General features: G+C 36.2%; 4 protein-coding genes across 8 annotated transcripts; 2 read left to right on the top strand and 2 right to left on the bottom strand.

Annotated features, from left to right (window-relative positions):
* Positions 1 to 13,557: 13,557 nt before the first annotated feature.
* Positions 13,558 to 14,619, top strand: LOC119637619 (INO80 complex subunit E). The gene is made up of 3 exons (XM_038033794.1): positions 13,558 to 13,945; positions 14,004 to 14,182; positions 14,241 to 14,619. The coding sequence occupies exons 1-3, from the start codon at positions 13,736 to 13,738 to the stop codon at positions 14,617 to 14,619; spliced, it is 768 nt and encodes a 255-aa protein (XP_037889722.1). The 5' UTR covers positions 13,558 to 13,735.
* Positions 14,620 to 14,644: 25 nt separating this feature from the next.
* On the bottom strand, positions 14,645 to 17,249 carry LOC119637558 (transcription initiation factor TFIID subunit 5). The gene has a single exon (XM_038033645.1). The coding sequence runs from the start codon at positions 16,744 to 16,746 to the stop codon at positions 14,695 to 14,697; it is 2,052 nt and encodes a 683-aa protein (XP_037889573.1). The 5' UTR covers positions 16,747 to 17,249; the 3' UTR covers positions 14,645 to 14,694.
* Positions 17,250 to 19,350: 2,101 nt separating this feature from the next.
* LOC119637588 (vesicle-associated membrane protein 7) lies at positions 19,351 to 21,415 on the top strand. 5 transcript variants are annotated; one of them, XM_038033721.1, is made up of 5 exons: positions 19,351 to 19,378; positions 20,042 to 20,372; positions 20,435 to 20,663; positions 20,727 to 20,794; positions 20,862 to 21,415. In XM_038033721.1, exons 2-5 carry the CDS (start codon positions 20,169 to 20,171, stop codon positions 21,021 to 21,023), a joined length of 663 nt encoding a protein of 220 aa, XP_037889649.1. In that variant the 5' UTR covers positions 19,351 to 19,378; positions 20,042 to 20,168; the 3' UTR covers positions 21,024 to 21,415. The 5 variants fall into 5 exon arrangements, with proteins under 5 accessions (XP_037889649.1, XP_037889648.1, XP_037889647.1 ...); XM_038033720.1 differs by having other exon boundaries at positions 19,359 to 19,402; XM_038033719.1 differs by lacking the exon at positions 19,351 to 19,378 and adding an exon at positions 19,409 to 19,532.
* Positions 21,416 to 22,492: 1,077 nt separating this feature from the next.
* On the bottom strand, positions 22,493 to 24,032 carry LOC119637599 (mitochondrial amidoxime reducing component 2). The gene is made up of 4 exons (XM_038033758.1): positions 23,922 to 24,032; positions 23,234 to 23,859; positions 22,888 to 23,174; positions 22,493 to 22,829 (listed from the first exon to the last, which is right to left on the bottom strand). Exons 1-4 carry the CDS (start codon positions 23,926 to 23,928, stop codon positions 22,715 to 22,717), a joined length of 1,035 nt encoding a protein of 344 aa, XP_037889686.1. The 5' UTR covers positions 23,929 to 24,032; the 3' UTR covers positions 22,493 to 22,714.
* Positions 24,033 to 24,333: the final 301 nt, after the last annotated feature.

Here is a 24,333-nt window from a genome sequence, read left to right as displayed (position 1 = left end):
TACCCTTAGATTTGCGATATATCAAAGTAGTTCCCATTTTTAAGGCAGGTAAAAACTTAAATGATTTAAGCAACTTCAGACCTATTTCGCTAATATCTGTATTCATAAAGACTATCAACCTCATAGTCAAGGAGAGTCCAATGCATTTGTTAAAAACACGGAATATTATTCCAGCTCGTTCTTATGCGTATTAAAAACGCAAACCCACAAATATGTACGTTAATGAATTATCTCTTCTTATAGCTAGTTTAACAAAAGCTGGTGAGACGGTTGTAATGCTTTCCTTGGACATCAGCAAAACCTGTGATTGTGTCAACTTGATCTAGCTTTAGAATTCTTTTAAACTTTTCAGTTCCTCTTCAAATACGTCTGTGGATATTAAATTTTTTATCCAAGTGTATGTTGGTAACGAGTATAGACGAAGTTGAAGTATATTCCACAAGGCAGTTGCTTGATCCCCTTACTCTTCAATTTATGTACTGCTACTTTGCATGAACTTCAAGATGACAAAACTCATACTTTTCAATATGCAAATGATTTCCTAATTGTATGTGCGGATTCATCTTTTCAATTGGTTGTGAATAATCCCTCGATGAAAGCTAATTTTTTTCGATGCATGCGCCGATCTTAATTATATTTTAACCCCAGCAAAACAAATACTCTTTATATTGCTAAAGGTTCTAAACGCGAAATTAGACTTTTTATTAAAGGAACTACAGTTAATCAGGTGGAATCTATTCAATTTCTTGGTAAAATTTTAAATGACATCCTAACTCTTCGAGGGCGGTAAGTGAAAGCGTTCAAAGAATATTAATCTGGATGCAATGTCGTCAAACTCATGCTTGGACTGTGTACAAAGTTTTAGTCAGGTCCAAGATTGAATTTGCATATTCTATGTCTTGTACTTTCCCAACATATATTAAAGAACGTATACAAAGATTTGAAAATAGAATGCTAAAACTATGCACTGGACTGACCTCCTCAGCTCCTCAATATATTCTCAACGTCACTTCTGGCGAATGGCCCGTTTCCAGAAGAGTTCTTTTTTGCACTGCTAAGGAGTTAATTAAGGTCAAGATAATGAATCTTTACTTATTTCAGAAACTTATCTCTCACTGATATTATCTGTACAGCTACACATTTTGTTACCAAAAGCTCAATCATATTTTTGGCAAGATAAATTCAATCCCTCTCTGGAATTTTGTTACCAATAAATGTAGAGTCTTCGTGAACATTTTTGAATCGATATCTACCTCAGAGCAAAATGTAAATCTCTCTTGTATAAGGGTTTTATGTTAAACTTCTTCTTTGTTATAACAATGGCTGTGATATATATGCTATTGATTGTTCCGTTGGACATAATGTATCTAGCTTCTCGGTAGTAAAGCAGCTGTATAAATTATTCATAGAGTCAAAGTTGCGGAGGAACCTTCCTCAACTTTATTGAATTGGCTACTATCAGGCATGCTATCAAGGCAGTTATTATTGATGGTATCAAAAAATTTGTTGTTTTTTCTGATAGCAAGTCTAATAAATAAAAGGGTTGCAGACAATCAATATGTGGTTGATATACACAGGATGTTACATGAATCTCAAGAGAATGACCATTGTTTGGATACCTATCCACTGCCGATTTTTTAAAAAATGAAAAAGCCGATTTTCATGCAAAAAGCCTGTATCAAATTTACTGCCAATGAAGCAATACGTAACCACATCTTTAAACAAATAAATAATGAATTTAAAGAGGTTGCGCATGTTAAACTCATTCGACTTTTCTACAAAATATATCCCACATTTTAGTTTAAACTCTTATCAGAGGGTTCCTTTAATTCTTAGGAAACCAAAATTCTTTATAGACTCGCACAGACACACATTGTGACTGTCACCCCTCTGTTGTCCACCAAAGATCGAGGGGGACTAGTGCTTATCTCAGCCACCAAGAAGAGTTCAAACTCAGGGGAAGTCTCTTAACAAAAGCGAAAATTGTCAGCAAGAAGAACTGTTTCCACAAACTGATTAATGAGATTAATGAGGACCCATGGGGGATGGCGTATAAGCTGGTAATGAAGAAATTAAAGCAAAGCAACCAAGCTGTGCAGAATTTGTGGAAGAAATAATTGTCACACTGTTCCCACAGAAAGCCACGTTCGTGTATGTGCCACTGAGCGAGGAGAGTGACAACATTAATCTCACCGGGCCTGAGGAGATTGCTGCCATTGCAAAAGAAATAAAAGCCAAGAAAGCGCCGGGCCCTGATGGTATCCCTAATTGCGCTATTAAGCAAGCTTTGTTGGCAAGGCGTGATATGTTTGCGAGCACATTCAATGCTTGTTTGAAAGAACAAATTTTCCCAGATAGGTGGAAAAAACAAACGCTGGTGTTGCTGCCAAAGCCAAATAAGCCGTTGCATGTTGCAAATGCATACGGCCCTATTTGTCTATTGGGTGCGATAGGCAAGGTGTACGAAAAGATCATTCGAAATCGTTTAGAAGCATCTCTGAGAATTCTAAAAGGCTGTCGGACTTCCAATTCGGCTTCAGGAAGAAGAAAAGCCCAATGGATGCAATAAAGATGGTCACAAATACCGCAGCAGAAGCGATTAAAGGTACATGTTGGATGGAAGGCAATAAAAAGTATTGCTTAGTAATAGCATTAGACATTAAGAATGCATTCAACCCAGCAAACTGGTATTGCGTCATAGCTGCCCTCCAGGAAAGAAGAGTCCCACCGTATCTGATAAATATAGTGGCTAGTTATTTTACTGGTACCGGAGGGGTACCGGAGGGATCAGTGTTAGGCCCTACACTGTTGAACGTAATGTACGATGATATCCTGAGACTACCTCTCCCAGAGGGAGCATCCATCGTGGGTTTTGCTGACGACATAGCGATAACTATCGTGGCGAAAACTCTGGAGGGTATTACCACTGCAGCGAATAAAACCACCAACATGATCAAGAGGTGGCTGCGGTCAGTGGATTTAGAGCTGGCGGATGAGAAAACAGAAGCGGCATTAATTTCTTCTAAGAAGAAAATGGAGAAAGTGACTATCTAGGTGGGAGATACGAGGATACAGTCTCAAGAAGCCATAAAATATCTAGGAATGATGTTAGACTGCAGACTATCGTTTAAACGGCATCTGAAATACACGAGCGAAAAGGCAGCGAAGAAAGCAAAGTCGTTGGCGCGCTTAATGCCAAACTTGCGTGGCCCTAGGCAAGACCGTAGAAAGCTGATCGCAGAGGTGGTAACTGCGACAATAAAGTACGGCTCTTCTGTGTGGAAAAAAGCTTTCGCTATCCCGGCATATACGAGAGACATACAAGCAGCATACAGGCTATGCGTCCTAAGGGTGTGCGCCGCATATCGGACGGTGTCGGAGCGGCCTTTGTCATCGCTGGCATGACGCCAATCGACCTGCGTTCTAAAGAAGGCCTGTATAGAGCCGAATTTCGCAGACTGTCGGCTGATGCGGCTAGGCAGCGTGCAAAACAGCGACTAGTGGCAGAGTGGCAGGAACGTTGGAGCAGAGCGGGTAAGGGTACGTGGACGCATCGACTCATACCAGATTTACGGCCCTGGGTGAATAGGCAACATGGTCAGGTTGATTTTTATTTGACACAGGTAATTAGCGGCTATGGCTGCTTTAGGTCATATTTGAATATGTTTAGAATAGAACAGGACCCATTCTGTAGTTTTTGTAAGTGCATCGAAGACGCTGAACACGTTTTCTTTGTCTGTGCGAAATACTATAACGAACGACAGAGACTACAGACGGAAATTGGAGTGTTACCTCTCCCCGACAATCTTGTGACAAATATGTTGCACGATCTGAAAATATGGAAGGCGGTGGGAAATGCGAAAACAAAGACAAGAAGAGCGTCAACGTAGGCTTTTAAGTAGTGCCTAAATGACTATCCTCCCTGTGAAGATATACCTAAACGGTCGTGCCACAGGGTAGGGGATAGAAGGGTGGTTTTTAGCGGGTTAAAGTCTTGCAGTGCCCTAACAGGCGCCTGTTGAAGGTTTTCCACCTCACAAAAAAAAAAAAAAAAAAAAATCCCCTGATAAAGTATCATATGGTATCATGTCATTTGTAATATTAGCGAGCCTCCTGAGCATCTAATTTTTAGATGTCATAGACTTGATGGTATTAGGAGTTCTTTTGGCTTCTTCACGTTATATGGTGGCTTCCTCGAGTTCTTTGCAGGAAAAAATTTACGTCATCTCGGGGAACTAGTTTGCTTTATCAGAAAAGTGACAGAACGGCAACTCTGTGCAAGCGCTGTGGTCATACTTGTGTCTGTGTGCAAAAAATTTTTGCAATTTCTTCTTTTATTTCTTTATTGCTTAATACGTTTTTAAAAGTGTTCAAATTTATTAAAATATATTGAACTTTTTGTGTGTTTATTGCTAAAACTGATCATCGCGGATACCGTACATGTTTCCTTTAAATACAAAAAAAAAAAAAGAAATTGAAAACATTATCCTCAGTAGTTTCCCAAACCTTTTCAAGTGAGTGGTTATGTTACAAATAATTAAATATAGACAACCATAAGGCATAATGGTCCCTGGGCCGCCAGATAAAAACTCGAATAGATTTCATCTATTAGCTGACACATCCACACTTTCCGGTGTTGCCAATCAGTGACATCAATCCTATCGTCAAAAAATGTATTGTTATTTCTTCGACCGATGCTAGAGTAACAATTTCCCAAATTAGCCCTTTTGTTATAAAAAAGTCCTAGACTAGATTACAACATACATAGACTCTATCTCGATTCTACGCCATGGGAATTTACTGGTCCTCGCTGGGAACCCGCGCGCAACCGAAAAGCTCATAAAATCGAAATCTTTAGCTAATCTATGTGCTATTTCCGCTAAACTGCATAAAAAACTTAACTCATGTAGAGGCGTAATTTATGCCCCGTGCTTAAAGCATATGCCGGAAGATGAAATTGTTCGCGAAATGGGCAATCAAGGAGTGACTGAAGTGTATAAATTCACCAAACTGAATGACGACGGAAAAACTTACTCTCCTACAGGAAGGATTATTTTAAATTTTGATCGCTATCGATTACCGCGAACAATTGATGTGGCGTGGTATAAATGTAAAGTAGGACTATACATTCGAAATGCTATGAGATGCAAAAACTGCCAACGCCTGGGTCATACGGCAAAAAGGTGCACCAGTGCTCCATCTTGTGCTAACTATGGTCTTCCTCCATATGCTGAAAGCTATACCCGTAGTTTCTGCATAAATTGCAATGATCAACACTCAGCGTTAGACAAGCAATGCCCACGCTTTGTACAGATGCATGAAATACTAAAACAGGAAATTACTGTAGCATGGACGAATCGCGACGCAAATACCGGGAAAGGAATCCATGTCTAGCCCAAGGAATAGGCAAAACTAATACCTACTCTGCTGTTGCCTCGCAAATCGAGTCTAGTAAGCCTTTAACTCCAACTCCTTCCAATGATAAACCTGTTCCACCATTCACCAAAAATTATGCTGCGAAACCAGTTCCATCACCCGGCAAAGTTAATATTGAAAAAACCAAAGCAATACCGAATATTGAAAAAATTAGAACAGCAACATATATGCTAAAATCTAATAAAACAAATTCCCCAGCTCTCAACTCTAGTCAACAAATTACAAGCTGTAATAAATCCAATATCCATCCAAAATCCGTTCTTTCGTCCATTAATCAACCTTCAATTTCAAATTATTCACGTGCGCCCACTCGTTGCACTTTAAATGTACCAAACCAAGCTAAGTACAGATTATTCTGCTGGTAAGAATAAATCATTCACGCAAAATTCCTCTACCGAGCTTCTTGACGGAGACGCTGACATGTCAACTTAACTCTCCTTCCACTCTGCTTCCATGTCATTACAATTAAATAAAGTTTTTTAAATTCTACAATGGAACATTAAGGGACTTATTAATAATTTTGATGAACTCCGCACTCTCATAAGTGATTTTAATCCACCCTTTTTATCGCTTCAAGAAACCCATTGTAGAAGCTCTTTTAATCCGATTCCACCCAAATCATATACCGGTTACTTCACGAATGCTGATCAAAATTCATATTCAAAACAAGGAGTTGGTGTTTTTATAAAATCGAATATACCTCACAAACGCATAAATTTAAGCTCAAACATACAAGCCGTAACGATACAAATAATCTTAAACATAAAATTTACAGTGCTTTCGCTCTACATCCCACCTTCGCAATCGTTTTCTCAGCAAGAACTCTCTAATTTATTCTCCGTATTCTCGAGGGGAATTCATAGAAATACATCAATGAAAGTTGTCTGAAGCAAAATCAACAGACTTAATGCGACTTCAAATCTGAACGAAATCTCTGCCATCTGCACTCCCAATGAAACTTTAACTGATGCATATGATATTTCTAATTATCTTGGAAAAGTGTGGTCCGAGTACTCCTCTGGCAGCAACTTCTCCAGTGCTTTCATCGAAAATAAAAGGACTCCAATATCTCTTTCAAATAATATTGATAGATGTGCCATGTTCCTGGAAAATTGTATATCCACCTTAGAACTTGGAAGTTGTCTGTCCAATTTGAAGGGGAGGATACCTGGTCTAGACCGCATCTCATACGAAATGATCAGTGCTATGTCTAAGTTTAGTAAAAAGAAATTACTGGCCCTATATAATATGGTATTTTCGACTGGCCATATACCCTACATGTGGAAACTGGCAACAGTTGTTCCAATTCCAAAGTCAAAAAATGTTTCGATCGCATCAGATTATAGCCCAATCTCTGTTTTATCTTGCCTCTCGAAGGTATTAGAGAAGATTATGGCATCTAGACTACCTTGGTTTCCTGAGTCCAAGAAGCTGATTACAAAGCAACAAGTTGATTTCAAGCGGGGTAGAGGGTGCATAGACGCTCTTTTAAATATTGATTTTTTCACGAGCAAAGCAATTTCCGAACAAAATCATGTAACAATTCTCTCTACTGACTTCGAAAAGCATTTGACAGAGTTGGTCTCTATGTCATTTTAAGACCCTTGAAATCATGGAATGTTGTACCCAAATTCTTCAACTACATCAAATCATTCATGTGGCATCGGCGGTTCAAAGTAAGAATCAACAATCAACGCTCTGATTCCTTTCCGTTAGTGAACGGCATTCCGCAAGGATCTCCTCTTGCTGTCACGCTTTTCCAGATCGCCTTCAACGAAATTAGTAAAATTCTTTTCCGTGTACCAAGAGTGGACCATTGTCTCTACGCGGACGATGTATACATTTTTACAAAAGAAAAAAACAACATGAAAGCAATCAACATCCTCGAATCTATTGCACGAGAGATCTCCACAAGGGCAAACTCCTCAGGGTCAAAAAAAATGCACATTTGTCGAAAACAAATGTGCGATGCAGGAAATCTACTGATGCATATTAACTTAACTTACCAGTACTAAACGTGCAATCGCTCCATGTTGTCGGGCTTACGTTTTCCAACAATTATCGCTGGAAAACACACTGTCTTCGGTTAAAAAACTCTCTTTTAACAAGGGTGAATTTCATACTGTACGTTGCTTAGAGAAGCCATGCGCATATTAACACTATTGCTTACCAGTACTAAACGTGCAGACGCTGCATATTCTCGGGCTCACGTTTTCCAACAAATATCGTTGGAAAGCACACTGTCTTCGCTTAAAAACTTCTAATACCAAGCCGTCAGAGCAAGTTGTTATGGTTTTCGGACAACGCCCATAAATAATACTATAATTGAAACTGGTCTCCCAACTTAAGAAAATAGACTTTATGAATTAAAACTAAAATAGTCCCCAAGCTTCTTAATTCAAACAAATCTATTCTCGGTGATGACGTGACAAAGATTATTATTGCGAAGAGAATTCCAAAGACACCATCTGCAATTGACTATTGTTTGTATGTCGGAAAGGAATTGAACATTTGCTTAAACATTTTCCGCTCTTTTGGTGTTAAATCTCCATGGATTTTGAAACTCTGCTATTTTGACATCTCGCTGTCTATGCACAAGAAAGAAGATTCTCTAAATTACGTCTTCAGGAATCTAATAGCTGAAAAAAACTCAAGTATTGGAGAGTACTGGTTGAAATCTTTTATACACAGACGACTCAAAATCTTCTGGCCTGCCTCCTGCTTGTACTTTAGCTTTTACAACCGAAGCCAGAGCTATCCTTCACGCTGCGAACCTTGCCCATAAAAACAAAACAGTCATTGTTACCAACAGTTTGTTTGCATTACAAGCTATTCGGAATCCTTCGACTTCGAGATGGAGCATCATTAAGGAATATAATTACAACACCCGACGGAAAAAATAAAATGTTATGGGTACCAAGTCACATCAGTTTATTGGGAAGGAGCAGGTTGATCGAGCGGCAAAGGATGCTGCTTCTGCTCTTTTTAATATCGATGATGTCATGGAAAAGTTGGATCTTCAAAAAAATATTGGAAGGTAAGTTAAAGTGAAAATTGCAGAAGGAAATTTACAATACCATCATCAACACTACTTTTCCATTAACCCTTATTTAACTCCACCTTTATTTATTTATTTATTTATTCCACTTATACAAGAAACTCAACTAAAACAAATTTGCAGTCGAGTTGAATTGACTCTTAAAGTAAATCTTAAATTAATTAATATTAAAACTTAGTATAAGTACAATAAAACAAATAAGAAGGAAAAAAAAAGAAAAAAAATAAAAAAACATGTACACAACTAGTATAGAGCCACACCCACAACCGGCACAGGACCAAATTCCAAGTGAACCCCTAAGCCATCGCAAGCATGCATAAGCTTGGAAACCGATAATAGTTAAGAACAATTAATTTTCGACTCATAATGACTTTTTAAGGTTAAAAGTTAGTTCAAGTACGACATAGGTAAATCACGCGTATTAAGCAATGTCGCTTTAATGGACTTTAAAGAGTCCGTTAATGAGAATAAGTGATAGACGTCATTTACATTCCTTCAAACAACTCTGAGCGGGTTAAACAGTTCGTAATTATATTTGCATTGACTAAGCTTTATCAGGATAAAGTGCCTAGAGAAACAGTTAGGGACATTAAAGCCTATGCCACGAAGTAATGCGGGCGAGTCAATTGTACCATTTATTAATTTGATTACGAAGAAAACCCCAAGAACAAATCTACGTTTCTCCAGTGACGGTAAGGATGACAGAAGCAACCTATTGTCATAGGGTGGAAGAGGGGCAATCGGGTCCCAACCCAAATTCCTAAGGGCAAACAGCAAGAATTGCTTTTGAACAGATTCAGTTGAATCTACTTAGCACCTATATGAAGGAGACCACGCAACAGAGGTACACTTGAGTGCTAGTCTAACCAAACACATGTAAAGCCTTTTTGTAATACAAGGATCATCAAGCTTTTTGGACCACCTTTTTATAAAACCAAGCGCGGACCTAGCTTTGCTTAACGAAAGCTCAATATGCAAATTGAAACGTAACATATAATCAAATAGAACGCCTAAATCTGTAAACGAATCGATGTCCTCCAACTTGTGCGAATCAATGAAATACTGAGTAATGAATGACTTCCTTCTTGAGAAAGAAAGCTTCTTACATTTATTTAGATTTACTTTCAGAAGATTGAAAGAGCACCATGCAACCAAATTATTCAAATCTCTTTGAAGATGATGTGATTGCGATTCTACGGAAAAGGACGAGACCAGTTTTACATCATTAGTATACATTAAGATCTCGCTGAATTTAATCACGGAGGGCAAATCATTGATGTATAAATTAAATAAAATGGGTCCTAAGTGGCTACTTTGACGTACGCCGGACATCACGGGGAATTCATCCGAGGTAATGAGATTAAACAAAACCCTGAATGATCTACCATGCAGATAAGAGCTTAACCATTCCACTAAGCAGAAAGGTAAGCCAGAGGCTTGAAGTTGAAAGATCAGTAGTCTATGGTTAAACAAAAAACGCTATGCTAAAGTCAGTGTATATGACATCAGTGCGAGAGACACTATAAAAAGCCTTGAAAACATGAGAAGTAAACTCTAACAAATTGGTGACCGCAGATCTTCCCTTTGGAAAAGGCTATATGCTAGGCAACAATTCGCTCGAATAGTTTAGGCAAGACACTCAACTTGGCAATGCCTCTGTAGTTCTCTACAAGTTGCCTACTACCACTTTTGTGAATAGGAATAAGAAAACAAGTCTTCCAACACAAAGGGAAAAAATCTAAAATCAAGGACTTCTTAAAAATCTTTGAGATAACACCACATAGCTCGTCAGCACAAGATAGCAGTACACACGAGGGGATTCCATCGGGTTCAGGCAAACAATTATATTTTAGAGAGCTCAAACTTACAAAAACGTCATTTTCAAATATAACAAAGTTAGGAATTGAAATCAAATTAGAAATCGGATATGGATAGTTTGCTGATAAATCAAATTGGCAGTTGAAAAGTTCTGTCGGAAGCATTCCGCAAAGGGATTTTAGGTTTCAAAATTATGCGAGGGATTTATGGAGATTTTTCTTTTGGAATTAACGAACTTAAAAAAGTATTTAGGATTAGCAAACAAGGAGGATTTAACAAACTGAAGGTATCTGCAACAGTACTGGCGGTTGAAGGAATTAAATTTATACCTTGCCACAGAGTAGGCGAAATAGTCGAGAGAAGAACCGCTTTTCGAAAATTTTTTGAAAGACTTGTTATTCCTATTCTTGTAATATTTAATTGTTTTATTAAACCACGGGGGACACTTGCTTCGAGGACGGGACTGCTTGATCGGCACGGATGCAAAAATAGCTTGATTTAATATATTGTAGAACGACGACAGTAAGCTATCAATACTTCCCACTGGGAAATCAAGCACAATATGAGAAAGATGTGATTTTAGCATGGAAACATAGGTTTTATGGAAATCATAAAATTTATATGAAAAATTTGGATTTGGAATGTCATAGAAGTTCAACGAACCAACATGCTTGTAATGAAAGGAAATACCCAATGCTGGATGATATGGATACTCAGGTAAACTAAACGGAAGACAACGGTTAACGCAAATCTCAGGAAAATTGGCAAAGCAAAGATCAAGCAATTAGGGCTATCATTGTATTGAACTAAATTATGATCAAATAATTCATCAAAGAGCACAACGGCTCTACCAGATGTTGAGATAGGAATCAAACAGCCAGAACTATCGCTCTAACACCAAGTGACTTGAGGCAAAATGAAGTCACCCAATGCAACGAATATATCGGTAGGTTTAGATTGCTTGGCCACTTAGCATATAAGGGCGGCCTGTTTCTTATATATGGAGATATCTGAATCTGGGGGAATATAGGAGCGAGTCACATATAAGTGTTTATTAGGAAATTTCGCTCGAATGGCGATAAATCGACAATCGATTCTTTCTGAATACTTGAAACGAATTATGGAAAAGTTCCGACGAATGTAGATCCGGCTTTAACCATGTTTCAGTGAAGACCAAACAGGAAAACTCCGTGCTCATTGAATAAAAGAAGGTAGAACGAATTTTTGAATTAACGCCCCTAACATTTTGATAAATGAGAGAAAATGAGCCTGAAGAAATATTTAGTTTTTTTATGGGGAAAGAGCTACTGCATTAGCATTACGAGGTCGGTCTCGATGTATAAATTCCTTAATTAATTATTTAACATCAAATCACTATTTTCAGTTGGAACTAGAATTTTAAAAGATGAGATAGCTCTAGATTGAGAAAGAACCAATTTGAAAATACTAATGCGCTTTAACTTGATAGAAGGGGATTTCGCTGCCAGATAACTTTTTATGTTATCAACAGATGTATCTGGTGCTAGTCATGACACAAATATTGCCTTTCTGGGAGGAACTGCCTTCAAGCATATGCCATCGGTTCTAGTAGCAGCAGGGTTTACGGATGGGGAGTTATGAGTTGGAGAAAATATAGAAGGGGTAACCACACTTGCACGACTTGTGCGACGTGCCCAATTTGGCGACCAGCGTTCACACTCGAACAGCCAGGAGGAGAGGACGATTTATTATTATCATTATTAGTTTTAGGCGATGACGCCTGAGAAGATTGAGTGACATCAATGGGAGGAGATACCTTTGCCACTTGAGCATAGCTCAAGCCAGAAGGACTTCCCGGCTTTTTTGTAACTTTTATGTTACCGACCGACTCAGCAGTAGCAGAAACGCTAACTTACTTTGTAGACTTTAAGTAATCGCTAACTTGCACGGACGGAACGGACTTAGGAGAGCTCAGAGGTGATGAACCACACGCTACGCTACGAGTTGAAACTTTGTTAGCTGGAGAGGAACATGACTGCGCAATATAATGACACTTATCAAACCTAGTCTTGATTATTTCAAATTTCTCTCACAAAGAGCCGAGATTTTTGCTCAAATCCGAGAAACAATTTCTCGTCTCCCTGAAGAGCTTGTAGAAATCAATGTCCCGCTTTCTGCAGTCAGGACATGACCATCGTAAACCTTTAGAAGGGTCAAGGACTGCATCAGCAGCACGGACGATAATCTCAGCACACTTTGCATGACCAAAACAATCACACAGACAACAAGAAATGAATCGTTCAGATTCAGGGCCTGTTTTCGCACGACATGGTATAAATAAGCAATCCATGTCCATTGAAAACAACAAATGTAGCTTATGAAGGAAAAAAAGAAAAGCTAAAAAATTACACAGCACAAATTTTCAGCAAATTAAAACAAATTTCTCACTTCCCTGCCCAATGTAAATACACAGTGAAGGCTAAAGAAACTGTAAACAAAGATTAACGGGCAAAAAGAAAGACTTTTACTAAGAGCTCAATTGTTGATTACACTAAACCAAAATGATTTTTTCGCATAAATGGTTAATAAATTCACATAGGATAAATTCACACTTTATTCTTTAAGAGAAATTTTAAAATTAAACACCAATAAAGCAAAAAAGCTAAGAAATACACTAAAAAAATTGAAATATTTCTTGCATAGAATAGGAACGTGATATCCAACAAATGTTGAGAAAACCAAGATCCAAACATATTCGAGAATTCGCCTTGGTCAAACAATTGCAACTCACCAATGGATCTTGAGAAGCCTTCCTCCCCAATCTGCAGTTGTGGACGAACTCTCACTATAAAGCACATTCCCTGCGACTGCCTTAACCTTTCTTAGGATGGAACGATTAACCCTTTGGACATTCTACAATCAGCTTCAGAACAGAATATCAATTCAATATATTACTTTATTAATACTACTAAGCTCATTATCTTATGTACATTTATTTAAATTAGAGCCGATAGGCTGTGTTGCTAGTGCTCAATGTATTTTTTTTAGCCTAAGAATTTATTTCATTAGTCTAAAATTATAATATTAATAATAATAATAATAATAGAAAAGCAATTTTATCTTTTTAATACCTGACAATTTTTTTTTTTTGTTTTTTACGTTTAATCATCTTTTATCACTACATTGCTTTTTTGTTTTCACCCAAAGTTTGCAACACTTTTCGTTTACATCACTTTCAACAACTCAACAATCTACAATTATACTTAACATATTGGCATTAGCTATCAGGGCTGTATTTTTTTGCTGTTTTTTATATAAATTTCTTGCGAATAATTACTACTGCTATTTTCTGGACATATAAGCCACATATTTATTGGCTTGGTCCATCTTAACTCAACGTCCAAAAAAAAAAGCCTGAAATTGCTTGATTTTTGTAAATTTTTCATGCTGGACGGCTGGTATTGTCGTACATTGGCCAACGAACAGGCCACGGCCAGTCAACAAAATGATCACACCGATCCGAATGAGGAAAACGATGACACTGAGAGCGATAGCCAATATAATGATGGAATTCAGCCAAGATCTTCTAATGCGGCGGTCGATTATAAAGCCCAATACCGTTATCTAAAAAAGAAACTCAAGTTTCTCATTTACGTAAGCATCTAGTTAAATTTTTTACCGAAGACTTCTGTTTATTAAATGTATTCAATAGGAGAACGAATTTTTTCAAGACGCCTTGCGCTCTAACCAGCGCCGCTTGCTGAAAGTATCCAGAGATCGTGCATTTTTATTGGATCGTTTACTTCAATATGAAAAACCCGAGAATTCTTCTTCCGAAAGTGATGAAACGGAGGAATCTTCTGAAGATGATATCACAAAAGAAACAAAAAGGTATTTTATCAATTTCATGTTTATTACTAATTAAATATTTATCATAATTCCGTCGAAGGAGAAAATTGGAACCAAACGCGAACGGCACAACCGTTGGCTCTACTAGAGGACGAAAAAAGAAAGTTGTTCTACCGCCTACTAATAACGATGTGAATATTGAAAAATCTACCGCTGCTTCTCAACAGTCAGACGAGCCGCTGCCACAACGACAACAACTCATTACAACGCAACATATAAGTTCAAGCGAACTTGAGCGACAGTTATCCAAACGTCCTATAATGGATATGATACCAGAGAGAGCACCAGCTACAGTACCTGTTGAAATGTTTAGTAATGAACCCTCGTTAGATAGTGAACCCAATGAGCAACTAATTGATGGAGGATCGCCTACTCATGTAGCAGCTGAAGAATGTGTGCCCATGGAATACAGTAATTAATAAAATAACTTCTTTTAAATTGAATGGGTGTTTTATTGGAATATCTTATAATCTATGATAATTGTATATTTTGACTTATGCTTTAAATGTGCCGACTGCCAACAGTAGATTTCTTCTTGTAAAGTGCAAAGTTAAAAATGGTGTACATTTGGTGGGAAAAGCGCGCAACAAATATGTGTCACCTTCATTGATTTCCGGGTTATGCGACGCATTGGAATTTTGTGCTATATAATCTTCGGCAAGTTTGGAGAAGTCCCATAGTGTTAGATAACAATCCAGACCACCAATCGCTAAGATTGTACCATCTCGGCTGAAGCACATTGTGTGTATAGAACCAGTATGTCGTACCAATGAGGTGACCAATTGGCCATGAGATAAATCATATATTAGCACGGTATGGTCTGAAGAACCAGACGCCAAGTAACGACCGCAAGTAGAAAAAGCCAACGCATAGATTGATCCCTTGTGACCTGTCATCAAGCGCACCAATTGGCCATTTAAGACGTCCCACAGCCGTATTGTACGGTCGCTGGAGCCGCTAGCTATATAATTGGAATTGGGATGAAACTGTACGCAATCTACATCGGAGAGATGGCCCGTAAATATACGTAACGGCTGATTGGAATCAGTGGCCCATAAACGGGCTGTTTTGTCATATGAGCAGGAAGCAAAATAATACCCATGTGGTGAAAATCGAACATCCCATACAGGAAAGAGGTGTCCTTTGAACACCACTATGCAAGTCCAGGTATGTAAAGACCACAACCGAATAGTAGTGTCTTCTGAGCAGGAAAGCAACATATTTTTCTCAGGTGCAAAAGCGCAACGGTAGACTGGTCCGCTGTGGCCGTAAAATGTGCGAGCTGCCTCACCTGTACGATCATCCATCATACGTACTAAGACATCCTCCGCATCTTTATCTATATCTTTCAAGTGCTCAGCCGTTTTCATCTCCCGCAATTTAGCGGGCGTCAGCGACCATACCTTAATGCTGGAGTCTGTGAAACCCACAGCCATCATGTAAGAGTCTTCAGATATTTCTGCGCACGTAACGCTGTGGTACGAATTGAGTATGGTATATAAACACACAGAAGGCAGTGAATCTTTATTGAGTGGTACGCGTTTTGAAGCTTCCCTCAAAGCCTTAAGTTTTTCGAGTTTGTCTGCATCTTTTAACTCTGGTAGTGGTATCCGATCCATTGCGGGAGCATTGGGATCAGATTTTGATTTTTTGGAAAAAAGAGGATCTTTTTTAGGTTTTTTTTTTTTAGGCTTGTCAGGAGCGTCCGGATCGTTGTCATCTTCCTCTTCAACAACAGAAGGTGCAGGAGTCGTTAACGACTGAAAATCCACCTCCTTCAAAAGGCCATAATATACACGAATCTTATTATCTTGGCGTCTGGCTTCTCCAATCAATGAACCGGCAGTAGCATCGCACTGCGCTTTACTGCGTGCTGTACCTTCGTAGGTATCAAAATGAAGGTATTTGGCTACAATATCAGCTATTAACTCCTGCTTGCGGTCTTGAATATGTCTTTTAAACAATGAATGTGCATCTCTCGACATACGTATGATAAACTTGTCTGTTTCCATAGCAGTAACAAAGTCATTATTTTCCAAATCCGAGCGTTTCGTAATTAAAAGCAGATTCTGCAGATCTTCACGATAATAATAATCCAAATCTGGACCATACTTTTCAACGAAATCGCGGGCTGGTTTTGCATAACCAGTTGACACCAGTTTAAAATAGATTTGCACCAAAATTGGGTATAACACCATGAAAAGTTCATGTTTATAGATATCCAAAGATTCATCAACAAAATTACGCAATTCACCGTAAACAGTGTCGTAAAATTCTGGGTCATTTTCTGAACCGGCGTGTATGGTGGTACCAGAGGCGTTATTCTCTTGATTGTCCCCTAAAGCAGAGGTAAGTAAAGAGCTGATTTCTTTATCATCTAAATCTTCAAGTTCTTCTGACCGTATATTTGCTTCTTGGCATAACAATTCTTCTGTTTGCTTAAGGTTGTATTTTTTAATCAGCTTCAGCAAGGCTAATAAATCGCGCTTATCTCCTGAAGCCGAACCTGGTGAATCCGTACCATTCACAATCGCGTTGTTATTCATGTTGCAGAAATGTTCACTGTGTTTAAATCTTATATATATATGTACTTTTTTTTACTCAGCAGATTTAAAGATAGAAGATGTATGGTTAGCAGCAATTCGACGTTTAGGGATGCTATTTGAAATAGAAATCTTTGAACGTCCGAGGAAAATCGTGGTAAAGCGTTTGGGCTGTCCTGTAGCAATATAGAAGAAAACAAAGCCAAGCGTCCACAGTAAGCGCGTCAAAGACTCAAACTTTAACATATAACTAAGAAAACCTCCGTGTGAACAACTAAGGAAACTTGCAAATCTTCTAGTTAGAGAGAGGTTCAGAGTTGTAAATATTGTTGTGAGAAAACAGGGCTGTTAAATAATATTTTACATTTTGCACGAGAATTTATATAATTAATTGGAAGAAAAGAAAATCTTCGTTTCTAAAAAATACTTTGAGTGAGTCACCAAAAATCCAATTTTACTCATGTGTAAAGAGCACATAAATTTCATATTATCGAAGTGCTTAAGCAAATATTTGATTATAACACCCTTCGCATTCTTTTATCAAGAATATATAGAGTTTTTTGGTGTCCATTACATATATGGTTTGGATTTTTAAATTCTGCTTTCTTCTAGAAAATCATAATGGTGTTTATTTGGGATGCATTGTTCACTCATAGCCAAATTTCAAACACTCACCGTTTGTTTTCAAAATCGTATGTTTGAATGTGGTATCAATGTGTACATTTTTATGTAACTACGCTATACTATTTGTCATTTTGAATTTTAAATATTTTAACACATAAGAAAGCAATTTCAAAAATTTCAACATTTTTGTTGATAATACAATAATATATATTTCGTAACGTAAATTTTCGTAAATGTTGCACAAACACACAAAAAAGCATAATTTCGCACCTGAGTCATAAAAACCAAAACTTCGCTATTTATTTTTGTGATATCTTCCCACTTCACTACGTCAATAGTAAATTTTTCAATGATCTTTCATTAAATTAACGTCATATAACATCAATGACAATAGAAATCGTACATCTACCATAGCTGTTATTCGAACCCATTAATAGGTTGCTTACCAAAACTCGGAATAGTAAAGATTTTGATTTCAATATTTTTGTTATTAAAAACCGAATTGACTGAAGTGAAATTATCAAATGCGTAGTGGTGGAGCGGTCGTATAAGAGTTTGCTAATAAAGTAATGAACGCAGGTTTACTGTATGTTTGAACAGATGATTATTTTGCATATTAAATAAATGGTATTATTCTTTTAGAAAGATTTTTTTCATACGTCAACTCTAAAAACATCTAAAGATTATGCTCCAAACTAAAAATTTTATATAGAATGCTCTCTGTGCATATATTAAGATCTTAACGGTTTATATCAATACATCGATTTTGAAAACATTTAAGATTTTCATAATTTAAGGTTTTGTGTTTTAAACGAACCATTTAGCATTAAAATTACTCATGTTTTGCATAAACCTGTTTCTAAAATGGATCATTTGACCCATCATCTTTGGCAAATCGCCAAAGTCGCAAAAATGGAGATAAGCTGAAATTTGTCACAAATATTTCTTGATCGTTTGAGAGCCCAAGCTTAAAAAAAGGTTGCGATCTGCCGTCATACACGCCTAAAATAGGTTAGAAATTGGGAAGCCTCCAAAAAACGGCAAAATTGTTCACATTTGTACCTAGCACTTTTGAGGTGATGAAGGGATTCTTCGGAGAAATTGCTTCTCAAACGTTTGCAAGAACCATTTGGATGTTCGTTGCAAAAAAAGATTCCCAATGAAATTAATGACTATATTTATATACAATTGAAAACCAACATCAACTACTGTCTTGTTGTTAGTGTTAAATGATGCCAAACTCTGCTTTCCGATTGAAAACAATCAAGCTAGAATAAGCAGCGAAAAACTTTCTATACTAAACTGGGATTTGGAGGGGAAAATGAAAATAAGTATTTTTATAACAGAGGCAGCAAAGTAAAAAAAGTACCCCAAGATATATGTCACATAAGTATAAATAAAAATAAAAACTTTTTGTTGTTTACTTGCCTCTGAAGTTAGTAACTTATTTAGTAAATTTATTTATTTATGTTCTACCTTAAGAAAAGCAGAAGTTCTCTTACATTACTATTACTTATGCTGTTATGTTATCTTACGTTTTCTTATATGGAGTCAGCTTAGAAATGGTAATTCTATATGAGTGCTATATCATTTTCATCAATCACGTTATCCCAACTCTATACAGTGTTTGGCAAAAGCACCAGTAACATAGTGGTGAGCAATGAATATATGAAGACAGTGTATGCAAAATCCTGCATTTAAAGTAAAATTGTTTATTTTATCTTTTAAATAGGAACGTGGCATTATCCCTGATTTGCCAAAAATAGTTATTTTCATAAAATAACATTTTTATAAGCCATCGCAAATAAACTTTTTTAATTAATAAGAATCGTTTTTTATGTAGCAACCCTTACTACAGAATATTAACTTACGGTAGCTTGGCATCTCTTTAATCTAATCATTTGGAAATATTATCAACTTGGATGCATTTTTAACAAAATATAGAATACATTAATAACAGTAAAAAATTGAATGTCATCTGAAGAAGAAAGATTGATAACATTAACTAACTGTGAATATTAAAATTTACAAAGAAGTATGCATTACGATAACCTGCATAAATAATTAATTATCAATACAATAAAAAAATTCATTAAAAAAATTTAAAACAAAAGCTACATGAAGTTGTTGTAAATTGACTGATTGCTAAACACAAAAAAGTATTTGTAAGTTTTGTAAGAAATTTATTCTTCTTGCTTGCAATAAGTTTTCTTTATCAATAAACATGAAATAAAAAAGCCCGAAGAGTTAAGGGTAATTAATCGGGACAGTTGCAGATTAGGCGACAGTATTTGTCTTCAGCCCATTCTTATGGGTTAATTTCGATGATATCTACACCTTGTGATCGATTTTAATATATATATAAATCAGATCTGCTCTATTATAAAACGTTAAGTGGAAATTCTGGAATTTTTTCTTAACTTTCCAGAAAATAAAAAAATACATGTTAATCCGTAGCCTTTTACGTTGATATTATTTTATTTTAAGATATCCGCCAATGGACGTATGTACATAAACAAGTTGATCTAGAAGTTATCACGCATGAAGAATAAATATATTTTGTAAGGCCTCTGATGCGTACTTCTGATGGTGTAAACGATATGACAAAATTTATATACAACTAGCTACGTTACAAATTAACCACATATATATGTATATACATACGAAATTACAGTCTCAAACCGAACATTAAGGCTTAAAAGCAGTTAAAGAAAGTGCGAGTGTGGAGACAGTACAACATTCGATTGGAGATTTGTTACAGACTTCTTTTTGAAACAAGTAAAGGCCTTGGTGTCGTCAGCATGCCGATCTTATATTCAGTTATATCGCGTGGCACCACTGTCTTGGCCAAATATGCTGAATGCGTTGGGAATTTTGCTGAAGTTACTGATCAAATTATATCCAAAATCACTCTAGAAAATCATAAACTGACATATTCTCACGGCGACTATCTCATACATTACGTTTGCGAAAACAAGCTCATCTACATGTGTATAACTGACGACGTAAGCAAACCTTCGTCAGTAATTTATGGAACCGTTTTTTATTTTGTGTTTGATAATTTTAGGAATTTGAACGAGCACGCGCATTTCTATTTTTGACGGATATCAAACAAAAGTTTATACAAACATATGGGTTACAAGTTGCCACTGCCCTCGCCTTTGCAATGAACACAGAATTCTCTAAAATTTTGGCCGATCAGATGAATTTTTTTAGCCAGTCACGGGAAGTAGACGCTATATCGAAAGTTCATGGACAGATTGATGAATTAAAAGATATTATGGTTAAAAATATTGGTTGGTGTACCGTTGCAATATATATTTGTAAGACCTTTCTTTATTTAAAATGTTTTATTACAGATAATCTTAGGGACCGAGGGGAAAAATTGGAGTTACTTGTAAATAAAACTGAAAACTTAAGCAATAATGTAAGTGCTTGTAAATGTTTTTGATCTTTGAAGGTTAATTGTTTATCATGTTTTTGTTCTATAATAGGCTGTTGCATTCCGTAAAGCGTCGCGCAATCTCGCCCGTCAAATGTTTTGGAAGAATGTACGACTCTATGTAGTATTGGGTCTGATTGTCATTTTTATTATATACGTAATAACGAGCATGATATGTGGTGGTCTGGCTTGGCAAGGTTGCAGACAGAAATAACTCGGATCGTGCATTTATAAACACGTCGTTATGACCGTCTGCAGATTTTTTTACACACACATGTATATTATTGATAATTATCGCATGTTAAATCTATATACATCCATATATGTATACACGATGGATTACTTTGTTTCCTTGCTTTTTAGATTTTCGGCCAAAGTGTGATCTTATGATAACATCGTCAGCGATTTTAATTTTTTATTCTGTATAAAGATTAATTTTGTTTTTTTTTCTATTTTTATTGCCCTTTTTCTCCAAAATTTAAATTTTCCCAATCTTATTATTATTATGGTTGAAACTGAATGGAATTTTCAAGGTGATTGATAAAATATATATGTATATATAGATATCTATGTGTGGCATATATATATTATCATCATCTGGATATCTATATATATATATACATAAATATATGTAAAGTAATAAAAAAATTATGCGAATATTTCCCAAATTTACTCATTTTCGTCTTCTCCGTAAATAACATCATTCACTTTAACCGCGCCGGCCTCACGTAAACCCAAATGGATTCTTGAAGCTGGACTGCTATAACGCGAAACCATTCGGTATCTAAGAAAATGAATAAAATATTTTCCATTGTTTTGTACAAATTTTTAAATGATCTTTCACTAAATTACCAACATATAACATCATTGTTGCTATAGTTCTCTCTTTGATAATACTTTTGCATAAAATTGACATTGTTATGAAAACATCGGGAGAACCAAAAAAAAAAAAAAAAAAGAAGTTTTCAAATGAACATTTACTTTTATTAAATTGATTCACCGTCATGATTAACTACGACATAACTGTAGCAATTGCAAAAGCGCAATAATTATTGAAGTGCCATCCACTGTGTGTGATCTTTAACTGGAGTCGATGCAAACTTCAATTCTTCGGTCTCTTGTAGCCGTCCGTAACATATAACCAAGACATTTTCGAGCGACTCACTGCTATGCATCTATTTGCATTTAAACTTCTTTGGATTAGTTTTCTTTACAACATGATTTCATTTGAAGTAATGTTTAATGGTGCCTGAGTTATCCTAACAGTTCAACCTCTTTGAAGGTAAGATTTGCCTCAAGTGTTTTTTTTTTTCATAAGTATTTTGCAATTTTTAAGAATACAAACAACTAATGTTTTCGAAAGCATTAACATCGTTCTTATCGAGTTGACTTGGCGTAGTGACAATAGAAATTGTACATTTACCATAGCTGTTATTCGAACCCATTAATAGGTTGCTTACCAAAACTCAGAATAGTAAAGATTTTGATTTCAATATTTTTGTTATTAAAAACCGAATTGACTGAAGTGAAATTATCAAATGCGTAGTGGTGGAGCGGTCGTATAAGAGTTTGCTAATAAAGCAATGAACGCAGGTTTATTGTATGTTTGAACAGATGATTATTTTGCATATTAAGCAAATGGTATTATTCTTTTAGAAAGATTTTTTTCATACGTCAACTCTAAAACATCTAAAGATTACGTTTCAAACCAAAAATGAGGCTATCGATAACGTCTTTCCATTTTATATAGAATGCTTTCTATGCATATATTAAGGTCTTAACGGTTTATGTCAATACATCGAGTTTATATTTAATAATAATTTATATATAAATCACACAGGCATCTATATATATATATATATGGATATCTATATGTGTATGAAATTATACGAATATTTCCCAAATTCACTCATTTTCGTCTTCTACGTAAATAACATCATGGACTTTAACCGCACCGGCCCTACGTAAACCCAAATGGATTCCCAAAGCTGGACTGCTATAACGTGTAACCATTCGGTATCTAAAGAGATGAATAAAATGTTCTCCATTGTTTTGTATAAATTTTTAAAATTATTTACTTAGTTAAGGTTTTCAACGGTTCTCCTTCCGGATCGCGTTCACCAGTTACAGCATTAATATTTGGAAATATGCAACGTGTACAGGGAGCTACCACGCGAAAAATGGCCGCATCTCCTATACGTATCCATTGCCATTTATCTTCAACGTAAGCTTGGCTTTTATACATTTTCAGATGAAAATTACCACGAAACTGTAAAGCATCTACAGGCCGAGGTATGCGAGTATTTAGATCATCGATTGAAGATAAATTCATTAACATATAACTTGTGGCATCACCAAAGGTTCCCTACAAATTTTCTATAATTATTTCTCATTATCGCTTTACTTTGGATAAATCTGATTTACCGTATCTTCTGGTTGTAAATACGGCTCCTTGGTTAGACGGGAAACTGTATTCCTGATCGGCATTGGATAAGGATAATATACTAACTTTAAACCCCTCTCCTTTCCTAATATATAGTAAGAGAACCATTGATCATATTTATCTCCGCATAACATGGCATCGACTTTACTATCCCACACTGAAGTATGAATATCTTTGCCGAGTGTTGATTCGCTTAGATAAGCATAATCCAATTCCAGCGTATCCATTCCAGGTGCAGTAATATGCAAAATAGTATTACCCACTAATTTCGTATGAATTAATACCATTTTCGGGTATTTACGAGCCGTAATCATTTCGTTTTTGTCGCTAACGACCATTAAAGCACGATCTAAAACGCTTAGCAAGCGCAAACCTAGGACGTTGCATTCTATAAATTCATCGGCATTCAGTTTTAATGCTCCACATGATTTGATCGGGAAAATATTGATTTGTTGCAATGTACCAACAGGGCGCCATTTTACTGGCATTACATCTCGTCTAACATATTTGCGATAATATACATATGTTAAGATTCCTGTAATGGCGGCTGTGCCTGCAGCCAAACTCGTAAGCAAGATCTTATTAATTGTCACATCGGCACTTGTGTCTTCGAATAAATATTAAAAAATATTAAATATTCAGTTTTTTTTAACTAAAACTTGATCTTACTGGGCATTCTTGAAAAAACCTTTAATTTGTTATATTTGCACGTATTCAACGATCTGGTTGCCTATCAAGCGTAACATGAGATAAACTTTTGAGCCTTACACCAGCATCAGTTCAACTGACAACGAGAAATTGTATAAATTGTATTAATTAACAACAGACACTACTCTGTCGATTTTTAAGAGAATGTATTATATGTTACTATTAAGAGACTTTGCAGCCATATTGCTCTTTTTGAAAAAGCAATCTACAAATAAGTAAGCGCAAAAAAGATTAATCGAAATTTTATTTACTATTGCAAGTTTGTTATTTTTATACTCTACTGCTAGGTACGCAGTAGGGTAAATTTAAAATTAACGTTAGGGAATTTGGATCCCACAGGTCTAGTTTTTAGGTTCTAATATAGACAGTGGTT

This window comes from Glossina fuscipes, unplaced genomic scaffold (genome assembly GCF_014805625.2).
Source record: "Glossina fuscipes isolate IAEA_lab_2018 unplaced genomic scaffold, Yale_Gfus_2 60, whole genome shotgun sequence".
NCBI classification, from domain to species: domain Eukaryota; kingdom Metazoa; phylum Arthropoda; class Insecta; order Diptera; family Glossinidae; genus Glossina; species Glossina fuscipes.
The sequence above is the reverse complement of the archived record's forward strand: the minus strand, read 5'-3'. Positions and strand labels throughout refer to the sequence as shown.

Coding starts and splice junctions, on each gene's coding strand:
- LOC119637588 (XM_038033721.1), top strand. CDS start 20,169: ATGCCGATCTTATATTCAGTTATATCGCGTGGCACCACTGTCTTGGCC. Junction 20,373..20,434: donor ACATGTGTATAACTGACGAC/GTAAGCAAACCT, acceptor TGATAATTTTAG/GAATTTGAACGAGCACGCGC. Junction 20,795..20,861: donor CTGAAAACTTAAGCAATAAT/GTAAGTGCTTGT, acceptor GTTCTATAATAG/GCTGTTGCATTCCGTAAAGC.
- LOC119637619 (XM_038033794.1), top strand. CDS start 13,736: ATGCTGGACGGCTGGTATTGTCGTACATTGGCCAACGAACAGGCCACG. Junction 13,946..14,003: donor AACTCAAGTTTCTCATTTAC/GTAAGCATCTAG, acceptor TGTATTCAATAG/GAGAACGAATTTTTTCAAGA. Junction 14,183..14,240: donor ATCACAAAAGAAACAAAAAG/GTATTTTATCAA, acceptor ATTCCGTCGAAG/GAGAAAATTGGAACCAAACG.
- LOC119637599 (XM_038033758.1), bottom strand. Junction 23,175..23,233: donor ATTTACAACCAGAAGATACG/GTAAATCAGATT, acceptor GAAAATTTGTAG/GGAACCTTTGGTGATGCCAC. Junction 22,830..22,887: donor CCGTTGAAAACCTTAACTAA/GTAAATAATTTT, acceptor TCATCTCTTTAG/ATACCGAATGGTTACACGTT.
- LOC119637558 (XM_038033645.1), bottom strand. CDS start 16,746: ATGAATAACAACGCGATTGTGAATGGTACGGATTCACCAGGTTCGGCT.